The sequence below is a fragment of the Choloepus didactylus genome, chromosome 7 (genome assembly GCF_015220235.1).
Source record: "Choloepus didactylus isolate mChoDid1 chromosome 7, mChoDid1.pri, whole genome shotgun sequence".
NCBI classification, from domain to species: domain Eukaryota; kingdom Metazoa; phylum Chordata; class Mammalia; order Pilosa; family Megalonychidae; genus Choloepus; species Choloepus didactylus.
In genome coordinates this window covers 118,489,534-118,513,204 of record NC_051313.1, presented here as the reverse complement: position 1 = coordinate 118,513,204, position 23,671 = coordinate 118,489,534, and the positions used below count along the sequence as shown (strand labels likewise).

Genomic DNA, 23,671 nt, shown 5'->3' with positions numbered 1-23,671 from the left:
AGTCCCTCCGTAGCTTCAGCGTAGGTTTCGCCCGCCTTTTTGAGCAAGAAAAGGGAACAGACTGCTCTAGGGATTGAGCGGACGGAAAACAGCTCCAACAGCTGGATCATGCTGTCCCCTGGAGGTCGGTCTGGGAATCGCTGCTCGCTTTCATGCTGTTGGGTCTCCTTTCCTCTCAGTTGAGGATCATCCGGTTCTTAGGAACCATTGTGTCACAGGGTTGCTATGGATTCCCGGGGTGGGGGGAGATAAATACCCCCGAAAACTGTGTGCTCCAGTATAATTTGAAAGCTACCCACTGAATTCCAGAATCACCAGCCTCCGGAAGTTACCTCAGCCCTACCACTCATACGAATGTATATTCCCGCACGGCCCCTCCGTGAGGTCTGCAAAAACTTGCACTTATCGGTCAAATCTATATATTTGGGTTTGGGGGAGGACAGAGGAAGGAAAGGTCAAAGCTGCGAAAAATCAAGGTACCAGCCCGCCCGGCCCTCCTTCCATTGGAGCATTATTGACTTGCAGTGAACTCGTCTCTCTTAGCAGGGTCTCCCCAGCGAAGTATCCGGGCACCTTTTCTCTGTGAACCCGCCCTCTCACGCCTATCCTGTCCCAAACCCCAAACTCTTCCTCCCGCCCTCCTCGAGCTGAGTCTGAATAGGCCAAATGCAAGAACATCTCCTGAGACTCCAAGAGACGAGGAAAAGGAAAGTGGATGGATGGCGGATTCCCGGGGTGGGTGCCTGAGATGAGTTCGCAGCGCGTCAGAGCCTAGCGTATGCCCGCCTAGCCCGGGGCAGGCTTCAGTGAATGTCTGGAGCCAACAGGCAGGCGGGGTAATCCTGGAAGGACGCGGAGCCTCGAGCCTCCGCAGGCAAATGTGGAAGGTAGGCGGTGGGGAGAGGTGAGGTCAGTTAGGGACACAGCCCTGGCCCCACCCCTAAAGTGTCTGGACCAATCAGAAGCCGTCCTCAGTCCCCAACCTCTCCCTCCTCCCACGCGCCTCAACTTCTGGCTCTAGAAACTGCAAAGCGAAAACTCTGTGAGATGTAAGGTTTCCGAAGCCAATCAGAGTGCTCCTTCGTAGAAGGGGCTGAAGCCCAAAAGGGCAGGAGCGGCTCGGATCGGCTCCACCACACTCGTCTCCGCGGCAGCCAACCGGAAGAGCCTGCCAGCGGCGACTGCTGTAGCTCGCCCTCCCCCGCCCACGCGAAGGACGGCCACAGACCCAGCGCTCCGACCCTGAGGGTCCTTCCCCGCCCCGGCTCCGGGGCCTGCCCCCACAACCAGAGGGCCTAAGCGGGGAATAAATTTCGCTTTCCTTCCGTCACCAGCCCCGGGATCCGAAGAGGGAAAGATTTGACCGTAGGGCAGAAGAGATAGGAAACACCCCCCAAATTACCATTTTCCCCTGGCAGCCCCGCCTTTCCCCTAAGGACTTAAAGACGCCCTCGTGTCTCTCCAGGCTAGATTCTGAGTTCAAATGAGGTGTGTGTACAGGCCGCAAGAAGGCTCCAAATCAAAGTGGATAAAATGGATAAATAGCAAACCTGGCCTACCCCCGCCCCGACGGTGTGGGTGGGGCAGCCCTCCAGCAAGAGGCTATGACAACCACAACCGGAGGAGCTAAGGGTGCTGACCCTGAAGGAGAGGAGGCAATCCAGGGTCGGCATGAGGAGGCTGACAGCCCATGTTGGGACGGTGCCTGAGGCTGCATTCCCAGCCCTTGATGTATCTGCCATTTTAACAAGGGGGCTACCTTCCTCTACCAGGTAGGTTACTTGTAAAACACTTCCCTCCCTAAAATCAACGCAGCCACCTCTTGGGCCTGAAGTAGTTGGAGGTTAGAAGTTACTATCCCTGACCGTTCTTTCTAGACATCTACTAGAAGGGATGTATGCCCAGGAGGAAGTCAGAGAGGGAAGGTGACCCTGGAGCAGAGAGAGAGCAAGCAGAATGCCCAGGAAAGGAGGAAGGAAATGGGGGAAGACTGTCATGGTATATTAAATATTTATTTATTGTTTTCTGCAGACTGACCTTGGAATAACTCTCAGGCCAGGAAGGGGCATGCTAGTGTTCAAGTTGCTGAAATCTTAGGTCAAAGAGTTGAGAAAAGAAATCGTTTCGAGTGAAAAAACTTAGTAACTTTGAGGCGGTCTTCCCTTGCCACTAATTCCAAAAGTTGAGGCTTCACACCTCAGGTCATGGTGACAAGAATTGAGGAAACAAGATTGAGGCAGTGAAGGTTTTACTGGGGGAACAAAATAGCCTTAGGTGGGGGATGAGGGGAAGTGGTGATAGTGGAATGATAAAATTGAGGAAATGATCAAGGTCATTTTATAAGCCTAGGAGAAAGTGCCCCTGGGAAAACTGAAGACACTGGGGATTCAGAAAACTGGGGAGACCCAGCTTATCCTAATGGGGCAGGGTCCTAGGAATGAAAGCAGGATGAACAGGCAAGGAGAGACCGGAAGGGGCCCCCTGGGGAAGAAGGGTACGGAATGGAGTGCAGAAGTCCACAGAGAGGGCTGGCAGATACCAAGGCTTGGCACCTCAGAAGTTGGGCTTGTGCTTCTTGAGCTCCACCATAAGGTGATGGATGTTGATGAGTTCAGCCCGTGCAGGGAGGGCTCGGAGCTGGGGCTGGGACAGCACTCGGTGGAAGCGATGATAGAGCTGGATCAGCTGGGTCAGTGCTCCCTGGTCAGAGAAGATTGTGGAGGGATCAGACTGTGGGGTGGGGCTAATGATGATAATTAGAAATCAGAGGTTAAGGTTCATCCAGAATTTTGGCCACAACTGGTACTGAAGATCAAGGGTCACTTGGATGATAATGCACCCAGGGAAAAAAGGGGGGAAAAAAAAAATCAGTGATGGAGAGGTGGGAGTGGGGGTTAGGAGCTGCAGGTTACCTGGATGATACTGGTTCCATTTCTGAAGTTGGTGAAACTCCGCATTACATCCTGACTCAGGGACTCCACTGATGATTTCCAGGAACTACCAAAGCCACGGATCAGCTGAGTTACCCGGGCTGAAGAAAGACAGTGTCAGAGAGGGACTGGGCAGAGGGATATTCTACTCCAAATAAGTTCTCCCCAATGCAAAGCCATCCTCACCATCCAACCCCTCTTTTTCTGGTGTTTTCCCAACCCATTCTTACCTGCTCTCCCCCCTCCTCACGAAATCTGCATCCTATCATTTTTCTTTTCCACTCACCTTCCATTGTTCCTACCAATACCACACCATCCTCATACCTTCTTCCCCTCGAAGTCTCTCAGCCTGTCCACGCTCAATCAAAACCTCAGCCTCCTTCACAAATGCCACCAGACCTCCAAAAGGGGGAGACAGCAACTCTTCAATGAACTCCTGGAGAGACACAAATATACCCTGGGTCAGGGATCTTGGCATCAGAAAATTTTCCCAATTCTGGCATTATAGTTGACTTAGGTGCTTAGAAGGACACTCCCATAGCAGAACAGCTAAACTCTGGAAAGGACATACACTTTATGACACTGCTGGTCTCACAAGAGGTAGGAGACATCTCCAAGGATCACTCTTAACAAACAAACAAACAAACAAAAAAAAAACTGAACTAAACTTGAGTTGGGAACATGGCAACAGGAATTGGGGTCAGGGCTGGAGCCAGAGGGGTGGGCTGCCAGAAGGCAAATGGCCATGGCAACACTGCTATCTGGACACTGAGCCTTATGCCAGCCTCAGGTGGGGAAGCTGAGCCTGAGTCTCTCATGAGACCCTCAGAGGCATCAGTGTAGACCCAGGTGGGTAGCATCTCTTGGCTCTTGCAGAAGCCAAGGCAAATTCTCTCTGGAGGGAAATATCCTCAATTCTAATTTAGGCCCAAAGGACTCCCCCTCATTAAGATCAAACAGTGAACTCAAAGATCATCAGATATATAAGAAAACAAGCTACCATGATAATGAGCAGAAGCAATAAGCAATGGATTTAAAAGACTTCCAAGGACGGCCACTATTAGAATTGTCAGAAACACAGCAGCTGTATATTACATACAAAATGTTTAAAGTTAGGGAAGCAAACACAAAGATGACCAATTAACAAGTATTGATTAGAAATGAACAGACCTGGGGGGAAAAAAAGGAGTGTTTTAGAAATGAAAATAAATAATTGTTGAAATTTTTGAAAATCAACAGGTTAAATAGCAGATAAGAAATTCCTAACAAATGATCCAGTGAACTTGAATGTATAATTGAAGAAATGACTCAGAATGCAGCAGAAAAAGATGGAAAATTTTGAGACATTTAAGAGCTATAGAAATCTAATCAATGAATCTAGGCAGTGATCTTTGAAGACAGCTGACATCACAAAAAGAAAGCCAAAAAGCCACATTATGTGCATCCTGATCAAAGTACACAACACTACCTCCTGTAAAAAGTAAAAAAAAAAAAGAAAAGAAAAATCTAACTGGAATCTGATCAAGCCTTTCCATCTAACTATACATTTATAAGTGAGAGGAACAATTTAGCTATACCATGGAATACAATCAGCAAATTCCAAACTACACATCATTCTACATGATAAATGACCCACTTTCTTCCAAAAAAAATGCAAGGGGGTAGGGTTAGGGGGCTAAGATGGAAGGAGAACATATAGATTAAAAAGAGAGGTGTATGGATCTTATATGGATCCTGATTTGAACAATAAAAATCATTTATGAGATAATTGGGGAAATTTGAACACTAGCTATTTGGTATCAAAGAATTGTTAACTTTTTAAAGTGTGACATGGTATTGTGGCTATGTTTTTAAATAAATCCTGATACAGATGAAGTGATAATGATGTATTAGTAATTTATTCAAAATAATGGGAGGACAGGCGATAAGCAATGGAATTTGGTACGAATGAACCAAAACTGTCTATGATTTGTTATTGGTTGAAGCTCTGTTGTTTGGGTACCTGGGAGGTTCATTAAGCTATTCTCTGTATCGGGGGCTACAGTGGAAATTGTCCACAATAAAAAGTTAAGATTTAAAAAAATGGAGGAGGGAAATTAAAAAAGCAAAACAAAACAAAACCCCAGATAGTAAGGTCACAACTAAATGAAACTATCATCCCATTTAAAAATAAACTTCTTGGACCTTTTCTACTCGTCCCACAAAATAAGCACTTATTATCTACTGGGGGTTAGCAAGCATGCAAGGAAGACATGGAGTCATTCCTGAGAATGGATCTTACTATAACAAGGCATTTTTCTTTATTTGTGATGTGATTTTGGACAGAGATTAAATAATCAAATTTGACCTGTTACAGTTGCCTAAATCCAACAACCAACCCCCAGCCCCACCCTTAACAATACAACAGTTTGGGGCACGGGGGAGCGAACTGCAAAGAAGTTCAGCAAACAGAGATAACCTGCACCAGCCAACACCATAGCAATGAGTCACATGTAGTTACTGATCACTCAAAACCTGGCTAGTCTGAACCAATGTGCTGTAAGCATAAAATACACACAGGACTTCAAAGACTTTGTATGGGAAAAAATCATTATTTTTAATTGAATACATGTTGAAATGATAACATTTCAGATATAGTGATTTTAAAAATATTACTAAATTAATTTCAGCTGTTTCTGTTTACTTTTTTAAACGTAGCTACCAAAAAATTTAGTATTTCCTAAGTGGTTCACACTTGTGGCATGCATTATATTTCAGTGATCTAGATGTGGATAAAGTTTCTTTAACTTTTCTATACAGCAAAAGTATGTATAAGAATGTTCTGATAGCAGAGAAGTGACCAGCGGGAACAGTGCCCTGGGCTTTGGCTAGAGATATTTCCCATGCGATATCAAGCATCAGCCTGCCAAAAAGCCAGGGACCGTCGATGACAGCCAGCTCCCACATCTGGAGAATCCCATGGCACCTCAGCTGCTCTCAGCAGAGTCCACTGGTTACATGCATCCTTCTAGAGACCTGCACTTCTGAAGACAGGGCCGACCTTCCCTCTGGCCACCTAACCGCCCAGATGAGTACAACTGTTTCCTTTATGATCTGATTACATGTTTATTTTACTAAAAAGAGAACAAAATGGGAAAGTCCAACTTACAACTAATCAGATCCCAGGAGATAATAAGACAGAAGGAAGGCAAGGCAATGATTAAAGAGATACTGACTGAATTGTCCCAAATTGATGAAAAATGTAAATTCTTAGGGTTCTTAGATCCAGGAAACACAACAGATACCAAGCAAGATAAAGAGAAATCCACATCTAGACACATTGTGGTAAAACTGCAGAATACCAAAGAAAAAAAGAGATCTTTAAGAGCAGCCAGATCTTACTTGAGAATGAGGTTGAGGATTTTCCAAGCATACAATAATGGTGTTTTTCACTAAAAATGACAAATGAGTAGTGAATGTTAATTTATCCTGTATATGACAGTCTAACACTTTAATTAAATAATATTGGAAAGGTTTTTAAATTCATTTGAAAATCTGATGGTTTTTACAATAAAAAATATTAATAATGGTTTTCCTCAAAAAAAAAAAAAAAAGCACAGTCAGAACATATTGCCTTCAAAGGAACAATAATAATAATTAGAACAGCAAACTTCTCCACAACAATTTATGCCAGAAAAGTGAGAAAACATCTTCTGAATGTTAGGAGAAAAGAAGTGTTACCTAAAATTTGACAATAAGCCAGCAAAACCCTAAAAAGATGAAATAAAGACATTTATATATATGTGTTTAAAAAAAAAAGAAAACAGACTTTCACCCAAGGAACTTCTAAAAGATTTACTTCAGAAAGAAGGAAAATGATACCCAAAAGATAATCTGAGCTTTAAGAAGAAAGCTGAGCAAAAAATTAGCAAACATGCATGGAAATCCAAATAAACATTATTGCTATAAAATAACAATTGAAAATGGGACAGAAATAAAATACTAGTCAAAAATTAGCACAAAAGGTGGAAGGGGAGTGATTGGAGTTAAAATGTCTTAAAGACTGTGTTGTTTGGGAGAGAGGTTAAATATTAAGTTAACCCTTTAAACTAAATATGCAAAGTAAAATTTAAAGTATAAATTCTAAAAAAATAGAGTACAAAGTCCAAACAATTAAAGAGAAAAAAAATGTAATAAGAAAAATAAACAGATATAGACAAGAATCAAAGGACAAGTAGAAAACCAAAGATGGTAGAAAATGTAATGTCCAAATGTAACATTAATCACAGTAAACGTAAATGGATAAAATCACAAGTTAAAAGGCAAAGATAATCTGACTAGATTTTTTTAAATCCCAGCTACATGCAATTTACAAAAGATACTTAAAATGTGAGAATGTAAGAATGATGAAAGAAAAAGAAAAGAAACATATATAACAGGCAAATATTAACCAAAATTAAGGTGGCAGAGCTATGTTAATATCAGACAGCAGGTTTTAAGACAAAAACATTATTAGGGATAGATAGGGTCATTATATAGTGACAAATGTTTCAGGTCACTAGTAAGATCTAATGATTCTAAACCTTTAAGAATTTAGATAAAATAAACTGAAACTAAATAAAGCAAAATTTGATAGAAGTGCAGAGAAAGTGACAAATCCACAGATTTCAATACATTTCTCTCAGCTATTGATAAGTCAAGTAAATAAAAAAAAACAAAAAACAATAAAAATATAGATGGTGTGATGATCAACACAACTGAAAAGCTTGATCTCTACACCTGACAATTAGAGAATACATATTCTTCTCAAACCTGTACAGAACATCTACAAAAGTTCAGCATGTAGTAGGCCACAAGAAAATCTAAACAATTTTCAAAGAATCAGTACAAAAAAAGACCACATTCTCTTTCCGCAAGCAATTAAGTTAAGCATTAATAACAAAAAGACAAATAAGAAAAACTACATACAGAAAATTTTAAACAATCTTCCCAAAATTTCATAGATCAACAAGAAAGTACAATTAAAACATACAGATTCTTAGAACTGAACAATAATGAAATGCTACATATTCAAACCTGTAGAATATAATGAAAGCAGAGCTTAGTGGGAATTTTATAGCTTTAAATCTTCCCAGATGCTTTTGCTGGCAAGTTCTATGAAACTTTCAAGACAGAGATCATATAAATCCTAAATAAAAGCTTTCAGAACAAAGAAAAAGAAGTAATACTTCCTTCCCACCTCCTTCTATGAATCTAAAATGACCTAGGTATCAAATCCAAACAAGGACAACATAAGAAAGGAAAAGCACAGGCCAATCTCACCTATGCACAGACAAGCAAAAATCCTAAATGATTCAGCAAACCAAATCCAGAGTGGTTTAGTATTCTAAAAGTCATATACCATGTAACAGAAAACAAACAAACATGATTATCTCAACAGTTGCAGAAAAAGCACCCATTTTTTATTAAAAATTCAACATCTATTCACAGTATTAAAAAATTATTTTAAAAGCTAGGAATTGAAATAAATTTTCTTAACCTGATAAAGGTTATCTCCAAAAAGCTACAAAAATATTCCTCTTCATGGAGAAATAATGAAAACTTCTTAAAATCACAGAAAGGATAAGAGTTCTCATTATCACTACTTTTATTCATTACCACTATTTTTATTCAATTATTCACCATTGTCCTGGAAGTCTCAACTAGTACAGTAAGAGATCATGGACAGAAGAAATTAAAGACATAAGAATTAGAAAGGATTTATTTTTTCCTAGTAATAAATCTACATATTTTACCTACTCAAGAATAAATCTAACAAAAGATGTACAATGTCTTTTGCAGCAACTTATAAAACTTATTACAGGACATTAAATAATATCTAAATAAATGGTGGGGCAGTCTCAATATCATGAAGTATCAATTTTTCCAAATTGATCTATATATTTAATGCAGTACCATTCAAAATCCTTAAAGGGGTGTGTGTTTGTGTGTGTGTGAGAAAGAATGCAAGCTGATTGTAAAATTTATACGGAAAATCAAAAAGCCAATAATGATCAAGATACTGCTGAAAAAGAAGATAAGAGAACTTGCCCTAAAAAGCACAAAAATTATAACCTTTTGTGCATCAAAAGACATTAGCAAGAAAATGAAAAGATAACCTACAGAATGGGAGAACATAGTTCCAAATCAGGTAGGTGATGAGGGTTTAATATCCAGAATATATGAAGAACTCCTACAACTCAACCACAAAATGACGAACAACCCAATTTTTAAATGGACAAAGAACTTAAATAGACATTTCTGCAGAAAAGGTTGACAAGTGACCAATAAGTACATGACAAGATGCTCAACATCAGTAGCCATTAGGGAAATGCAAATCAAAAGCAGAATGAGATACCACTTCACACCCTCTAAGATGGCAATTATTTTTTTAAAAATGGAAAATAACAAGAGCTGGTGGGTATGCAGAAAATTTGGAACCCTTGTACATTGTTGGTGAGAATGTAAAATAGTATAGCCACTGTTGAAAACCGTTTGGCAGTTCCTCAAAAAGTTTAATATAGCATTACCACATGACCTGGCAATTCCACCCCTAGGTACATACCCAAATGGGAAATTTTGTGGTATATATGGACATTATGTTACCACAGTTGAAAATCTAAATAAATAAATAACCAAATAAATGACAACATAAAGACATAAAAATCTAGGACACATACTGGATGATGACATTTATACAACCCAAATAATCAACAACCTATGTAAATGTAGAATATATAAAGAGCTCTTATAAATTAAAAAAAAAAAAAACAAAAAAAAAAACCCACAAGCAACCCAATTTTTAAAAGGTCAAATATTATGACAGACATTTTACAGAAAAAGAAAAACTGGTATGGCACTAAACATTTGAAAGGATGCTCAATCTCATTAGTAATCAGGAAAATGCAACTCAAGACCCTGATGAGATACCTACCAGAATGGCAAAGATAGTCTGATCATATTACATGTTGAAGTGATCATATTACATGTGGTTCAGTGATAATTCTTACATATTGCTGGTAAGGAGTAAATAGGTACAATCACTTAGGAAAACAATTTGTCATTATCTCATAAAGTTAAACATTGGCATACCCTATAAGCTGGCAAGCCTATTCTAAGTGTACGCCCCAATGAAACTTTTGATAAAGCTTATCTACATCTATGTGTGCTAAGAAACACATACAAGTCTGTGCATAAAACAATGCACACACTAGCAAAAAACTGAAACAATCCAAAGGTCCACTTACAGGAGAATATGGTATATTCACACAAGGTAATATACAGCAGTGAAAAAGAATGAGCTACAGCCATTCATAATACAGTCATAATAACATGACAATATGAGAAAAACCATACATGAAGAAAATCCAATGATTGTGTTTTTCATGACATTCAAAAAAAACCCAGAAAATAATATACTGTTTTGACCTACATACAGCAATATTTTTAAAAGCAAGAGCATGAAAAAGACAACTTAGATCAAAGGGTGCTTCTGCAGAAGGCAGGGGGATCAGATAAAGAGGAATTCACTGTTAGATGTAGGTTATTGCCAAAAAGCTAGTTCTTCAACTGTACAGTGGTTTTGTGGGTGTTAATACCATTTAAAAAAAACAATATAAAATAAAATAAACCAGTGATGACAGAACGTTGTAAACCAAGAACGATAATTCCAATTCTGTGTACCCAAGGTCCATTAACTGCTTCCCCTACACACACAGATACACAACTGAAAACAGCACTCAGGAATGTCCCTTTCCTATTCCCCACACCCTTACCTGAGTCCGAGCATTGAGCAGCTGCTGGAAACTCTCAACCTCTTTACTATCATCTGCAGCCCGCTCCTAGGGGAAGACAAAAAGAAATACCAAGTTTGGGGAGAAGCAATCCTTCATTTCAGGGTATCCCCTTCATTGCACACCTTGTTTACTTAGACAAACACTGTGCCAGACTTCAAGAATTAGACACTGAACAAGACAGACATCTCTGCCATCATGGAGCTAACAGAGCAGTGGGGAAACCAAATCCTCTGAGTAGGAAAGCAGGGAAGGAGGGTCTCGGTTACCATTAGCACACCCAGCATCATGTCATAGTTGTTGATCAGAAACACAAGCTGCTCCTTCCTTGAGGAGAACTCAGCTGCCACTCGGAGGACAAAATTCTCCACCTCCACCTAAAAAAGAGGAGGTGACATGAGAAGTCAGGATCATTGCTACCCTCACCAGCCCACTGCAGCAGCCTTGCTGCTGGGAAGTCTCTCCCACCCTCCCTCACCTGTAGCTGTCCCAACAGCTGCATCGTCCGCTCATTGGGAATTGTTTGATTGATGCTGACAAGAGCAGAGGAGAACTCTGCATATCGGCGTGTGATCTGAGAGAAAGAATGTGGAAAGAAAAATCGCACCAGTCCCTAGCCCAATCAACACAACCTCCCAACTCCCTTGGTGTCAGCCAACTGACCAGACTTCCCTGTGACTCCGGCCTCTTAATTCCTCCTCCCAACAGTGCCCAACACCTCATGTGTTTGTCCACATTCCTGGATTACCCCCTCGCACAATGTGGCTACATACCTAGCCAGATCCATGATACAACCATGACCTCACCAACCCCCACAGTGAAGCCTAGAGCCCACCCTCTCAGGAACCACCATGTTACCCCTGCCCTCTCTCACATAGTGAGGCCGAGTATCCAGCCCCCCAAGGCGCTGAGGGTCAGTGCTGCGGACACTCTGTACATTCATCTCCAGGATCAGCTCAAACCGTGGCCACAGCAAGGCAAGCACCTGTTCCCAGTACCTGCAGGCTTAAACAGGATCAGAGGTCAGCTGGCAAGGAATGTCAAGGTGCAGAAGGGAGAGAAGGGCCTGTCCAATTCTGGGGCATCCCTCAGGTTAATTGTTGGTGGCTGGCGATGGCTGATGGCATGTGAGATATGAGTCAGAAAGCAGCAGTACTGCCTCTGAGGCAGATGAATGGGAACGAGGGCCAGTGATATCAGGTCAGGAGAAGCCCAAGGGTTAGGGCAAAGTTGTATAAGACTGAGAGTTCACAGGCAGTAGGGTATCAGGACCAGAACTCAGTGACCTGTCCAGGGCAGGAACATCCCTCTTTGTTGCAATGTTGCGGAATCGGAGGACGATGTGGATACAGAGAAAAACTGCAATGGCATCGTAGCAGTCAGATAGATAGGACTCCAGGTGTTTCTGTGATTTAGGGACAGGCAGAGGATTAGAAGAGAATGTTAGTTTGTTGTCCTAGTGGCTACTGACAAACACGTGTTTCCCTGGAGATGAGGTACTGTCAGGCAAGGAAGAGATCTAAAAGGGAAATGCCCCCTCCCCTTCCCTGTCCACTGGCCAATTGGGTGGTCCTGCTGCTTTGCTCCCCAGGATCTATGATCATGAACAGGAGAATTTAGGGCTGGGGATGGGTTTAGGGTTAGAGAACCAAGGTTTAGGTACTCCTAGGTGTGAATCAGCAGTAGGGTCAGTCTCAGGGATCCCAAGCTTTGAGGGTTTCTTGGAAGTCACTATGAGTACAAGGCTTAGATGTTCTAGAATGAGGGAGCTCTAGTTTCAGTACTACCAGAGTTATGACCCCTCTAGGGTGCTGATGAGAACTGCAGACAAAGGGGTTTAAGAGCACAGGAGATAAGGATCTTACCTGGGTCATGCTGAGTGTACGGCCCATGACGGCATGGAAGAGATCGTGTGCAGCTGAGCCAGAGACAGCAAAGAATTCACAGATGAAAAGATATTCACGACACGAATTGTCTAGGAGGGCATAGTGCTGGCTGCGAAAGAGGGCCTCAAATGGATACTAAGCAGGACAGAAGAGAAACAGAAGGGATGGATCCTGACACTGTACCCCTACAGAAGTAGCTGTAAAATCAGCAAACCTGGGTAATGAGAGCTCAGGAAACTCTTCCCATTGGTCTCATCCCCATTCGATCCAAGCCCAGGCTGAGTAACAGCATCCTGAATGGGCGCTAAAGAGGTGGGGGAAGTTAAGAGGCATGAGAAGAAAAGCCCCCACCCCCTGCTATTATTACTCCTGCATCTGCCTCATGACACATCACTCCCCTCAGCCCATCTCTCCCCTCTGTGTGCCCTTGACAATGGTTCCCAATGCATTTCACTGCACAGCACACTAGGGTGACTGAAGAAGGCCGCTCCTAGGTCTAATGGGACTGAAACGCAAAGCATCCAGGTTGGGAAGCTCTGCCCTAAGGTCCAATCTGCCCTCCTCCCCGCTTGCTCAGAAAACCCCTCTTTGTGGCTGCAGCTTGTTCCTCCTCTTACTCTCTGCTCTCCCCGCTGGGCTGTGTGGGGCACCAGGATGGGGGCCTCGAGTTCAGTGGGGGAGATGACAGAGCCGCGGGTCCCCAGGGTAAAGATGGTGTTCCTGCTGCGGAGGGATGGCTTTGAGAAGAATCGTAAGATGGGTCAGTCAGGGAAAACAATGAGACCACAACTGAGCCCCAAAACTCAGTATCTCTAGGGTCTAGGGCAGCTGGCACAGCCTAAGCATCCCATAGCACACTAGCCCTCTTTTCCAGCATGGGGACCCACTTCACCTGACATCTGTGAATGAAGCTCACAGAATCTCTATATCCCAATATCATATGCAAAACTCTGTGTCAGAATTATGTGTCTCTTTTTCTGGGAGGGAGAACATAGTTTTCCTCACATTGTCAAAGGTTCTGGTCCCACAAAAAAAGGTAAGCAAAAGTGCTGTGGAAGCTAGAGTCAGAGCCCTCCCCCTCTCAAGGGCCTGGCATGAGGGCCCCCCAGTCCTAGGATATCTTTTTTTGCTGTATCTTCCACACCCATTAGGTCATCTTTCTCAGCAACTTCCTCATACTGGAAAAAAGAGAAAAGAAAACGGGTAATTGTCTCTTGCCACAGTGCAATAACAAAAAAATTCCTCTTTATACCATCCCTCCTCCCAGTCCGTGTGTCCAGGAATGCCTCTCTCTCCTTGCCCTCACCTGCACCTTCATGAGCCGCCCCAGGTAAGAGCGGTAATAAGACAGGTAGATCTTACTTAGGGTCTCCACATACTCATCCCTGATCTCCTTTGCCGTTGCTCGCTCATTGCCCAGCAGGAACTGATAGAAGAACCTGGAAGGGCCAGGGATAAGTCAGTCACCCTGCCCACCAAAAAACTCAGGACACCCACATTAGACTGCTCAAAACCTCAGGGGCCATCCCATGCCCTTCCTCAGGGTGGTGACCTGTACTTCAGCAAGGCTGTCTGGGGTATCTGATAGTTGGTCATTGGTTTTCTGAAGGAATAAATCTTCTGGAGGATGAACTCTCGGATCTTCGTCACTGCCTAGATAAGGAGGACCAAACACAGGACGTGAATCTGCAACCCTCTTTTTGGGAGAACTGGGGAAGTGATAGATACTAAATATAGGTGGATGGATAGAAAACAGCACTTTAACATTTCTGAAAATTTTCAGGGGAACCTAGAGAGGCGAGGATGAGCTCTGCCTCGTAAAGGCCGGGTGAAGGTGTTAGGATAGGCTACAGTGAGCTCTGCTAGGGAAATCCTGAGTGAAGGTTTTTGGGAGGCTGGTTCTAGCAGTCTCCAGGGAATCCATCCCAACCCCCACCTTGACCCGGAGCCGGTCGAGCACGCCTCTGACATCTGCGCAGGCTGCCGTGCCCCTAGCCTCCTGCTCTCTGACTGCAGCTGCCTTGGCATCCAGTTCCTGCAGCTGCTCCAAGAACCTGGGTTCTGTCACCGGAGCCTCAAGAATTGCTCTGGGGCAGCAGGGTAGGGTGGAATGAGTTAGGAGGGAGACCCAGACATCCCTAGACTAGATCCAAATTACACCCCTTACATCTAGCCTCTGTCTCCTCCACCTTCTTATATGTACAAAGTTTTCTGTTCTTGAATCCCCCACATAAGTCTTATGCCCCCACACTACATGCCTGACCCTGGACAATCCCCAGTCTTTGATGCCAAAGCATGCTTCAAAGTTAGAAAGAGTTGTCAACCTACCCACCAACTTTTGATAGGCACTTGATGACCTAGATCGAGGAGAGCCATGTGGTAAGTGGGGAAGGTCACCCCAGCCCATCTACCTGCCATAGATATTATGACCCTTCAAACTGGTGACTCACGTGACCAGGGCAGAGGGCACCACCAGACCATCAACAAGCTCCCCAAGTTTCCCGCGAACTGCCTGGCGGTTTCGAAGCCGAATGTTCATGGCTCCTGACTGTTCCTGCAGTGTCCGGATCTCAGAACTAATGGAGCTGAGGTCGCTCTGAAAAGCTCCCAACATCTGCTCCATGCGCTGAGGGGAGGCAGAAGATGTTTCTGGAGTGCCACAGGGTTGGAAGGGGCAACTGGGCACCTAAGCCACTTGATGAAGTCCCCAGATAATGAAGGAAGTGGTACCCCAAAGGTCACCAATAAATAACATTAACTCTGACAGTGACAACAAAAAAGGTTGCTGAGTTGCTGAGGTCATTCTGAAAGTGACTCTAACCTGTCCTCTCCTGAGTCTAACAACCCAGAGAATGGCACCAAGGGCCAGGATTTGGTTTTGGGTTATTAGGAGTGACAAGTCATAGTTACTAACCTCAAGAACAGCATCACAAGCTGTGATCTGGTTGTGCAGAGATGCTATGTTCTCACTCTCTTGGATATCTGACCCAGAAAAAGTCAAGGGACCTCATGGAAAAGATGAGAACTCCTCAGACCTACAGGACCTCTTCAATTTCTTCGAGTTGACAGAAACCTCAAGGAGACAATCTCAGTCCTGGTTGGGCTGTCTGTACTACACCCCACAAAATCCCCATGTCAATAACATGACCCCTTTCCTCTGCTGGAGGATACAATCTCGAATGGATTTCTGCTCAATCTGCTGGAGCTCCAGTTCAACCTGCTTTGAATAGTGACGGAGATCCACACCCTGGAAGAACATAAAAATAACTAAGCAGGAAGAAATCTATCAAAAGAACACTGAAACAAAATCAATGAAGAGCTGGAGGGTGAGACACCAGGGTGGTGTTATGAGAGCAAGAGGGGTTGTTTTCTTTTTCTCTTGTCTGAGTAAAGGGTAGGTGGAGGGGCAGATTAGTACAGTGGAAAGCCTTACCGTTTTAAGAGCTTCCTTTACTAACTCATCCTCCAGGTTTGCCTGAATGTGAACTGAAACAGAAGTTTATCATAAGGGCCCAACTCCACAGCACCCTCTCCCAACACTGAGAATCTGCACACCAATCCCTGCCTTATTCGTTCCAGTCCCCATGCCTCTCAGATTCTAGGCACACTGACTTCCAGCTCCACATCCACCCCATGCCATCTCTTACCATCCACTTCATCCAAGATGAATTCATCAGAGGTAATGTCCAACTCCCCAAGCTGCAGTGGCTCCTGAAGCCCAGGACCACCCCCCTGGAGGAGGACAGGATAATGGGAGAGGGTACAGGGAAGAAGGAGAGAACAAAATATGTAATTATATACCCCCAATCCTCCATGTGAAAGGGGAGGACTTTTACTGGAGAGCCATGGGTGCTGAGTCAAAGAATTCGAAGAGTCTAACATATTCCATCTATTACTTGGGGCTGATGGATCAGGAACATAACAGAGAAGGCAGACAAATAAGAAAGAGAATGGAGATGTCCGAGTGAGGAAAATTAGGAATTCTGGAGGACTCCTTGCAGTTGAACTTAGATGGACTCCTACCATCTCAGGTGTTCTATCATGATCCCTTTGGGGAGCCCCAGCCTTTCTAGAAATGTTAGCAAACAGCAAGCCAGACGTCACTTTACACATGTTCAAACGAAAAAGTGTAACCCTCCCGACAACCTATACCGTAGGTAACGTTATTTTTTTCATTTCATCGATTTGGAAAGCAATGGCACAGAGACGTTGGTTAACTTGCCCAAAGATACACAGCGTGTGTCTGAGCTGGAATACGAACCCCGGCAGTCTGGCACCAGAGGTCATGCTCTTAACCTTTACACTAAACTGCTTCTCTATTCTGCCCGAAAATCTAGAGAGAAGTTGAAATTTTGCCCCCCGAATCCAAAGTCTCGGCCATTCTGGTCTCCGCTCAGGTCCGATCCCAAGGACTGGTTATAGGGAGCAAACAGGTCATGTCACCGATAACAGCCGACATCCCACCCTTGTTCCTAAACCCAGCCTGGGTCTTTCTGATGCGAGGGCAGCTGTACGGGGCTCCGGGAGGGTAAATAGCTCCAAGCTCTCACCAGCGGGCCCTCCTCCTCCTCCATATCCGAAGCACCCGCCCGCAACACCAGCTCTCGGGCGGCTGCCGCCATGGTCGCGGCCGCGGCCATTCCTCGCAGCCTCACTTCCGGCAGCTGTCAGTCTCGAGGAGTTCGTACTGGGGAGCGGAACTACCAGTCACAGAATGTCTGACACAACGCGAAACCGTTCCTAAATTATTCTATTCCAGTCTTCCCTTTCAGCTCTAACCACTTCACCCAGACATAAATGGCACTACGGGAAGTCTCAGGAACAAGCTCATGCCGGAACCGTCGCTGCTGCCACACCGAAGAACTTTACGGACCGTAAAGAAGAGACTGCGCCGGAAGTTTTGGCGCTCAAGCCAGCCACTTAGTGGTTGAGTCGCCTGGTGCCGAGACGTTTCCGGAAGTGTCGCGCCTTAGGTAGCCCCACCCCTTCCTCCTGATAGCTATATAAGTATATTGTGTCACTTCCGCTCTCTCTTCCACAGAAGGCGTACGCGCCGTTGTTGTTGCAGCCATGGTAAGCTTGGAGTTCTTACCCGGATCCGGTAACATCGGAACCAGGGCAGGGAAGATCTGCTCTCAGAGGACCGAGAACACCTTAACCTAGGGGCCTGCAACTTTGTGTGGAGCCATGGATCGCTCCCTTGGGAAGGGACGACCAGAGACTTACAATTCCGGAGAGCGGGGCCCAAGGAAGGGTCGCTCCCGGGCTCACGAAAGCGGCGAAAGGCTTTGACCTCCGGCGTCCGCCACGCGGAGTGTACTTCTGGGAACGATCAGGGAACTTGACCTCTCCTTTTTCCTGCTTGTCTGCAGGACTAAGGAGTTTACTGTGGTGTGAAAACCTGAAGGGCGGGCGGTCATTGCTCCCTGTGTTACAATTTTTACGTTTTTCGTAGAAGTTGTTCATTCGCCTTCGGTACCTTAGTGTGATGGTAGCTCATGGTGTCTGATTTCTCCCCCAATCTCTTTCAATCAGTCTCTAGTGATCCCCGAGAAGTTCCAGCACATTTTGCGAGTACTCAACACCAACATCGATGGGCGTCGGAAAATAGCCTTTGCCATCACTGCCATTAAGGTAAAGTAGGGTAAGGAGTAGGGACTACAAATAAATGTAAATGTACCTTGTGTTGTTAGGTCCTATGAGGCAAAGTTAAGGAGGCGATCCAGGTCATGTTGGCTGCTGGGTTATCAAAGCAAGCATATAATTGAGGAAATAATCCCCTTACCAGGAATCACTGATGTTAATAACGAAAGCCAGAGAGTAGTCTAAGGTCAATCCAGAATGATTCCATCGGGGTTGGGAGTGGGTGGGCTGAGTATGGTTGTCTACTTGAAATTGCTTCCTTCAGGCTGTTTCCTGTGCCTTCAGCTTATAAGATCCATTCTAGATTTAGTTTCTTTTTAATTCCCAAGTGCATCATACCAACAACCATTATTGATAAATCTACATGCCCTGAAAATTAGATGATAATTGTACATCTTGAGGATTGAGTACAGGTGCCAACAAATTCTAATTGTGAAGAAAACTGCATTTAGGGGGTGGGAGAGGTGTCACTAGTCTGAGAGGGGCATTTTATACTCAGCTGCCAGAGGTAAAAATAAATGCGAGTTTGGATAGCTCCCTTCACCCAGTCTAATGAACTGTTGGCCTTCCAAGTGGGGACATCGTAACTATCCTTTTTATTAAAAATTTTAAGTTGGAAATAGCTGAGTGTCTTCCTAGCCTACCAGTACGTGTACATTCCTGGGGTCAGGGCAAGGCCTGTTTAGCTCACAATCTCCAACTTGTGGGTCATTGCAGGTGTTCATTCAGAATTAGGGAATGAGTGGTACTAGGGATACTGTTGTCTAATTTTACGGAATTTAAAGTAAACTGACGTACTTCATAGAGGGGGTGAAATTTAAAGCAGTGAGTCCTGGCTTTCACTTACAAGTTTCTTCAAATTCCCCCATTTTTTTCATTCTGTACAGGGAGCAGAGCTTTTATTAAGTTTAGAAGGAGCTTAATGCTTCTGTTTGACATTCTATGAAACTAGTAAGGCAGTATTAGCTGAAATACCTACTGCAGAGTTGCTGGGTGGCTTAAGTGAGATAGCGAATATAAAAGGTGAGCATGGTTAATAGGGACAGTGTTAAGCCTTTCCTCTCTGCCTCTTTTCCTGGAGTAATGAAAATGTCTTTCCTGACTCTTTGAATTTGGCTGGTATTGTATTTGTAATTTTTGTTAAATGTGTGTCATAACCTTTGTAGTCAACTTAAATGTGTGGAAAAACTGCATTTAACCAAGGCAGTTTGTTACTTTGGAGAGCCTGTGATGAGATCGATCGTGGTGGGTGAGTACTGAGGAAAGGAGCTACCTCTTCCCTTGGTGATAGAACTAAAGCTTGGAGGTGCTTCTTTGTTAAGGATCTGGAAAGGGGAGAGTAATTCATGGAAATTGGAAGAAAGGTAGAGCAGGAAAGGAGATGAATATGGGGAGAGGTTCCTCAAAGATGTTAAAGGAATGGTGAGCAGATTGATTAGCCAGGGAAGGATGAATAAGTGAGAGGTAACAGGATCCTTTCCTCGATGTTTGGTTTCCACTTGTGTTTTGGTCTTCACCCCTTCCCCTAAATCATGGTGATAACAGGATGGGGTGTAATGATTTAATAGGTTGGTATCGACTCTTCTATTATATGGCCCTTAGACTGCAAAAATGAAAAAGCGATGGTCCCTTGCATGTTTTTGTAGATGGAGACGAGGTGAAGAGAGCAGGGGTGGTCCGTTAAGGCAGAGAAACTGGGATCTAGGGGTCTAACTTAAGTTAGCAAGCCAAGTTAAGAGTCAATAAACAGGGCCTTCAAAATCTTAGCTTGACAGCAACTTTTTAAAAACTTCATTATGGAAGTTTTTAAATATTTAAATGTAGAGAGAATAAACTCCCACGGATGCATCATCTAGCTAAAAATCTGAAATCTTGTTTCATCTATGCCCATGTTCCATGTTGAAGCAAGTCTCAGATATAATATTTCATTGGTAAATATTTCAGAAAATTTGAGAGTGACTCAAAGACCCTAAACTCTTGTGAAGCAACCTCTTGATAATTTGGTTTCCTAGGTCACTTAACGGAAAGGAAATATCTATTAGTTTCCTTGGGCTGCCATAACAAATTACCACAGGTTGGTGGCTTGAAACAACCAATTCTCACAGTTCTGAGGCCAGAAGACTTGAGATCAGGGTGTCAGAGGAGGACCACACTCCCTCTGAAGACTAGAGAAGAATCCTTCCTACCTTCTTCGTAGCTTCTGGTGGTTGCTGACAATCCGTGGCATTCCCTGGCTTATGGCTGCATCTCTCCACTCTGCCTGTTGTTAACATGGCCTCCTTCCTCCCCGTGTTGCCTCTAATCCAATATGACCTATCATAACTAATTACATTGGTAAATAACCCTCTTTCCAAATAAGGTCACATTCTGAGGTTTTCGGTGGACATAAATTTGGGAGTTATGCTAGCTCTTAAACCTAGTACACTATCCTTCACTATCCACACTATCCACACTCTTTGTTCATGAGTTCAGATGGTGAGGGGCACCTATGCTGGCGTTGGTGTCATGGCACCAGTGTGAGCATTAGTTTGTTTTGAGTTTGATTTGGACAGTTAGCTCCCAGAGGCATGGTCATCTCTGGGCAAATGATTTTGTCCTTATTAGCCCTTTGCACTTATCCTGTAGATCTGATGGTGCCAGACAGCCCTGAAGGATCAGGCTCTTGATGTTGAAGTTGGTGATTTCGGAAGACTTTGATCATGGGGATGCAGTGACCTGCCAAAAGAATTTTGATGTTTAGAGACCCTGAGCAACTAACAGTATTATAATTTAATCAACCCTCTCAACTCACAAGAGTCTGCTGGGTTTTTGTGGCTTTTTTTTTTTTTTTAATCAAAATAATGTGATTTTATTTAGAATAACATAATCTAAAGTTAGTATCATCATTGGCTCTGGAACAGGTCTAAAAATGTCATTCTTTTGAGGTTCAAAAATACATAATAAGGATGTACAAGGAAGTGAAAATATAAAAAGCAAGTTTGCTGAGCATTGGGAGTTATAACAAGAAGGACACACTGAGATACTATAACTGAATCCAAATTATAAAGTACGTAGCAGCAAGTTTGTGTGCTTTATCTACACTCTGGAAAAAAATCCGCAACCTCAATAACGTAAGACTATCACCACTTTGCTTTGTTAACAGGACAAGCTTCCTAAGGGATGCAAGGAGTAATTCACTGGACTTTAATTTCTCTCCTCACATCAGTTTCTTTCATTTAAGATGGGTTTCATCCTGTTGGAAAAATAGTTAGGTTTTATTTTTGCTAATATACTACTAAAAAATAAGTTAGACATGGCTGCAAAATCCTAGGGTTTACTGTGACTTAGACAACCAAAAGTAGCCTGATGACCTTTGATTAAACCCATTTACTTGTGGGTTTCCAGCAGTGTCCACAGCTAAAGGACAAACTCAGGGTCTCCTCTCATAGGAACTGGAACACAGTCTTTAGTAGCCCTTTACACACATCCTGTAGATCTGACGGGGCCAGACTGCCCTGAAGGATCAGGCTCTTGTTGGTACCAGAGTCTTCTGCTAATCCCACATCCTTGACCATGAGTATTGCTTCAAATCCAGTTAGCCAAGGGAACTCAAACCATCATCCCGGGTAGAGTATTGTAAGTGTCCCTTGACCAACACTGTCTTAAGCTCATATTTAGGATTTTAGCCGTTGGTTTTGGGTGAAACTAGCCTGATTCCAAGATTCATAGCTTAAGCAGTTCTAATCATACTAATTACCAGAAGCAAGTTGTCGCAGATCTTTGCAGCCTGCCCAGTTCCAACACCTCCACAGTACACCCCACTGGAGTCCATGCACCTCAGCAACTGTGAGGTTCCCAGACTGAACATCTCCCACACCACTAGGAACAGGCATCCATGAAAACTGCTCTGATTTTCTCAACATCTTTGGCCAATCAATAGTTCTGGAATCTTTGTTCACTTTTCTTTAGGATTCCTTTAGTTCCAGAATAAATTTCAGTTGTGGTAATACTTGTGGGGAGCATTATAATATTCTGTCAGCTTTTTCAGCTACATCTGCTGGGGAAGACACTACCTGTTAACCTTGTTCTTCAAATTCTTTGCGTGCATCAGGAAACACATAATGAATGTGTGGCCATGTTTAATGAGACTTTGACATCAGATACCTTATATTGACCTAGAACACACCACTGCAAGGCTGGCAGCTCCAGTACTGGCGTTGGAGGCAGTTCCTGTATAAGGAGGCTGCTATGCTGCCCCCACCCCACCTCCCACTCACCCACTAATTGTGAGTCTGGTCTTACTGTTTTGATCCTGCATCAGCTTTGAGAGCTAGTCCCTTTGTCCTTCACAGTGCAGGAATCAGATGGTACCAATTTCAGATCCTGCTGCAGTGTCTTAACCAGTCAACCAACGTTGATAACTGCAATATGCTGGGTACTGTGAGAGAAGAAAAGATCCTGCTTTTAAGTTGTCAGTCATCTACCCCATGTTTTCTATTTTGGTCCAGCCCTGCCGCTACACAAAATTATTTTCTCCTTTCTATAAAATGGTTAGGCTTTATTTTTGTATCTGGAAAGGGTGATCTGGGAAAATGTAAAGATTATTGCCAGCCCTAACTTTGTGTGCCAACTGAAATCAGACCTAACTTATAAAATATTTCACCTCAGGGTGTGGGGCGAAGGTATGCTCATGTGGTGCTGAGGAAGGCAGACATCGACCTCACCAAGAGGGCAGGAGAGCTCACTGAGGATGAGGTGAGGACAAGGAAGGAGCTGTGGGTTGGGCCTATCTCAGAAGTGAGGGTTTTTGGGTCATCCCGGGAGTCTGACCCTTGTTCTGCCTGCCAGGTGGAACGTGTGATCACCATTATGCAGAATCCACGCCAGTATAAGATCCCAGACTGGTTCTTGAACAGACAGAAGGACGTCAAGGATGGAAAATACAGCCAGGTGTGTGTGTGGAGATGGGAGGGTTGGGGGAAAGGATAGAAGACAAGAATTCCAATGAGAATCGGATATAGGTTGGGGAGGTAAGACAGACTTCACTCACCCTCTTCTGAATCCAGGTCCTGGCCAACGGTCTGGACAATAAGCTCCGTGAAGATCTGGAGCGACTGAAGAAGATTCGGGCCCACAGAGGGCTGCGCCACTTCTGGGGGTGAGTGGTAATGGAGATCTTGTCTCACCGTAGCCTCTCAGCCTGACCCTAATGCCTAATCTTCCTCTTCCCAAGCCTTTGCACTGTTCATGACCTGTGACCCTTCCCTTTTCTTACCTGTAGCCTTCGTGTCCGAGGCCAGCACACCAAGACTACTGGCCGCCGCGGTCGCACTGTGGGTGTGTCCAAGAAGAAATAAGTCTCTAGGCCTTGTCTATTAATAAATCATTTATACACCTATGGCTTCCTTTGTGATTCTCTCCA

The 23,671-nt window shown here is 43.9% G+C and overlaps 2 protein-coding genes and 1 pseudogene across 3 annotated transcripts; 1 reads left to right on the top strand and 2 right to left on the bottom strand.

Annotated features, from left to right (window-relative positions):
• Positions 1-1,996: 1,996 nt before the first annotated feature.
• On the bottom strand, positions 1,997-17,267 carry VPS52 (VPS52 subunit of GARP complex). 2 transcript variants are annotated; one of them, XM_037843890.1, is made up of 20 exons: positions 17,178-17,267; positions 16,275-16,359; positions 16,061-16,113; positions 15,799-15,874; positions 15,542-15,609; positions 15,078-15,253; positions 14,564-14,714; positions 14,180-14,280; positions 13,934-14,066; positions 13,748-13,805; positions 13,245-13,378; positions 12,607-12,762; positions 12,028-12,146; positions 11,616-11,739; positions 11,220-11,315; positions 11,011-11,118; positions 10,724-10,789; positions 3,255-3,366; positions 2,913-3,031; positions 1,997-2,700 (listed from the first exon to the last, which is right to left on the bottom strand). In XM_037843890.1, the coding sequence occupies exons 1-20, from the start codon at positions 17,265-17,267 to the stop codon at positions 2,554-2,556; spliced, it is 2,172 nt and encodes a 723-aa protein (XP_037699818.1). In that variant the 3' UTR covers positions 1,997-2,553. The 2 variants fall into 2 exon arrangements, with proteins under 2 accessions (XP_037699818.1, XP_037699819.1); XM_037843891.1 differs by lacking the exons at positions 16,061-16,113; positions 16,275-16,359; positions 17,178-17,267 and having other exon boundaries at positions 2,554-2,700; positions 15,542-15,614; positions 15,799-15,860.
• Positions 17,268-17,637: 370 nt separating this feature from the next.
• RPS18 (ribosomal protein S18) lies at positions 17,638-23,650 on the top strand. Its single transcript, XM_037843869.1, has 6 exons — positions 17,638-17,700; positions 18,163-18,261; positions 22,918-23,004; positions 23,098-23,199; positions 23,316-23,407; positions 23,531-23,650. The coding sequence occupies exons 1-6, from the start codon at positions 17,698-17,700 to the stop codon at positions 23,604-23,606; spliced, it is 459 nt and encodes a 152-aa protein (XP_037699797.1). The 5' UTR covers positions 17,638-17,697; the 3' UTR covers positions 23,607-23,650.
• LOC119539947 lies at positions 21,228-22,398 on the bottom strand (annotated as a pseudogene).
• Positions 23,651-23,671: the final 21 nt, after the last annotated feature.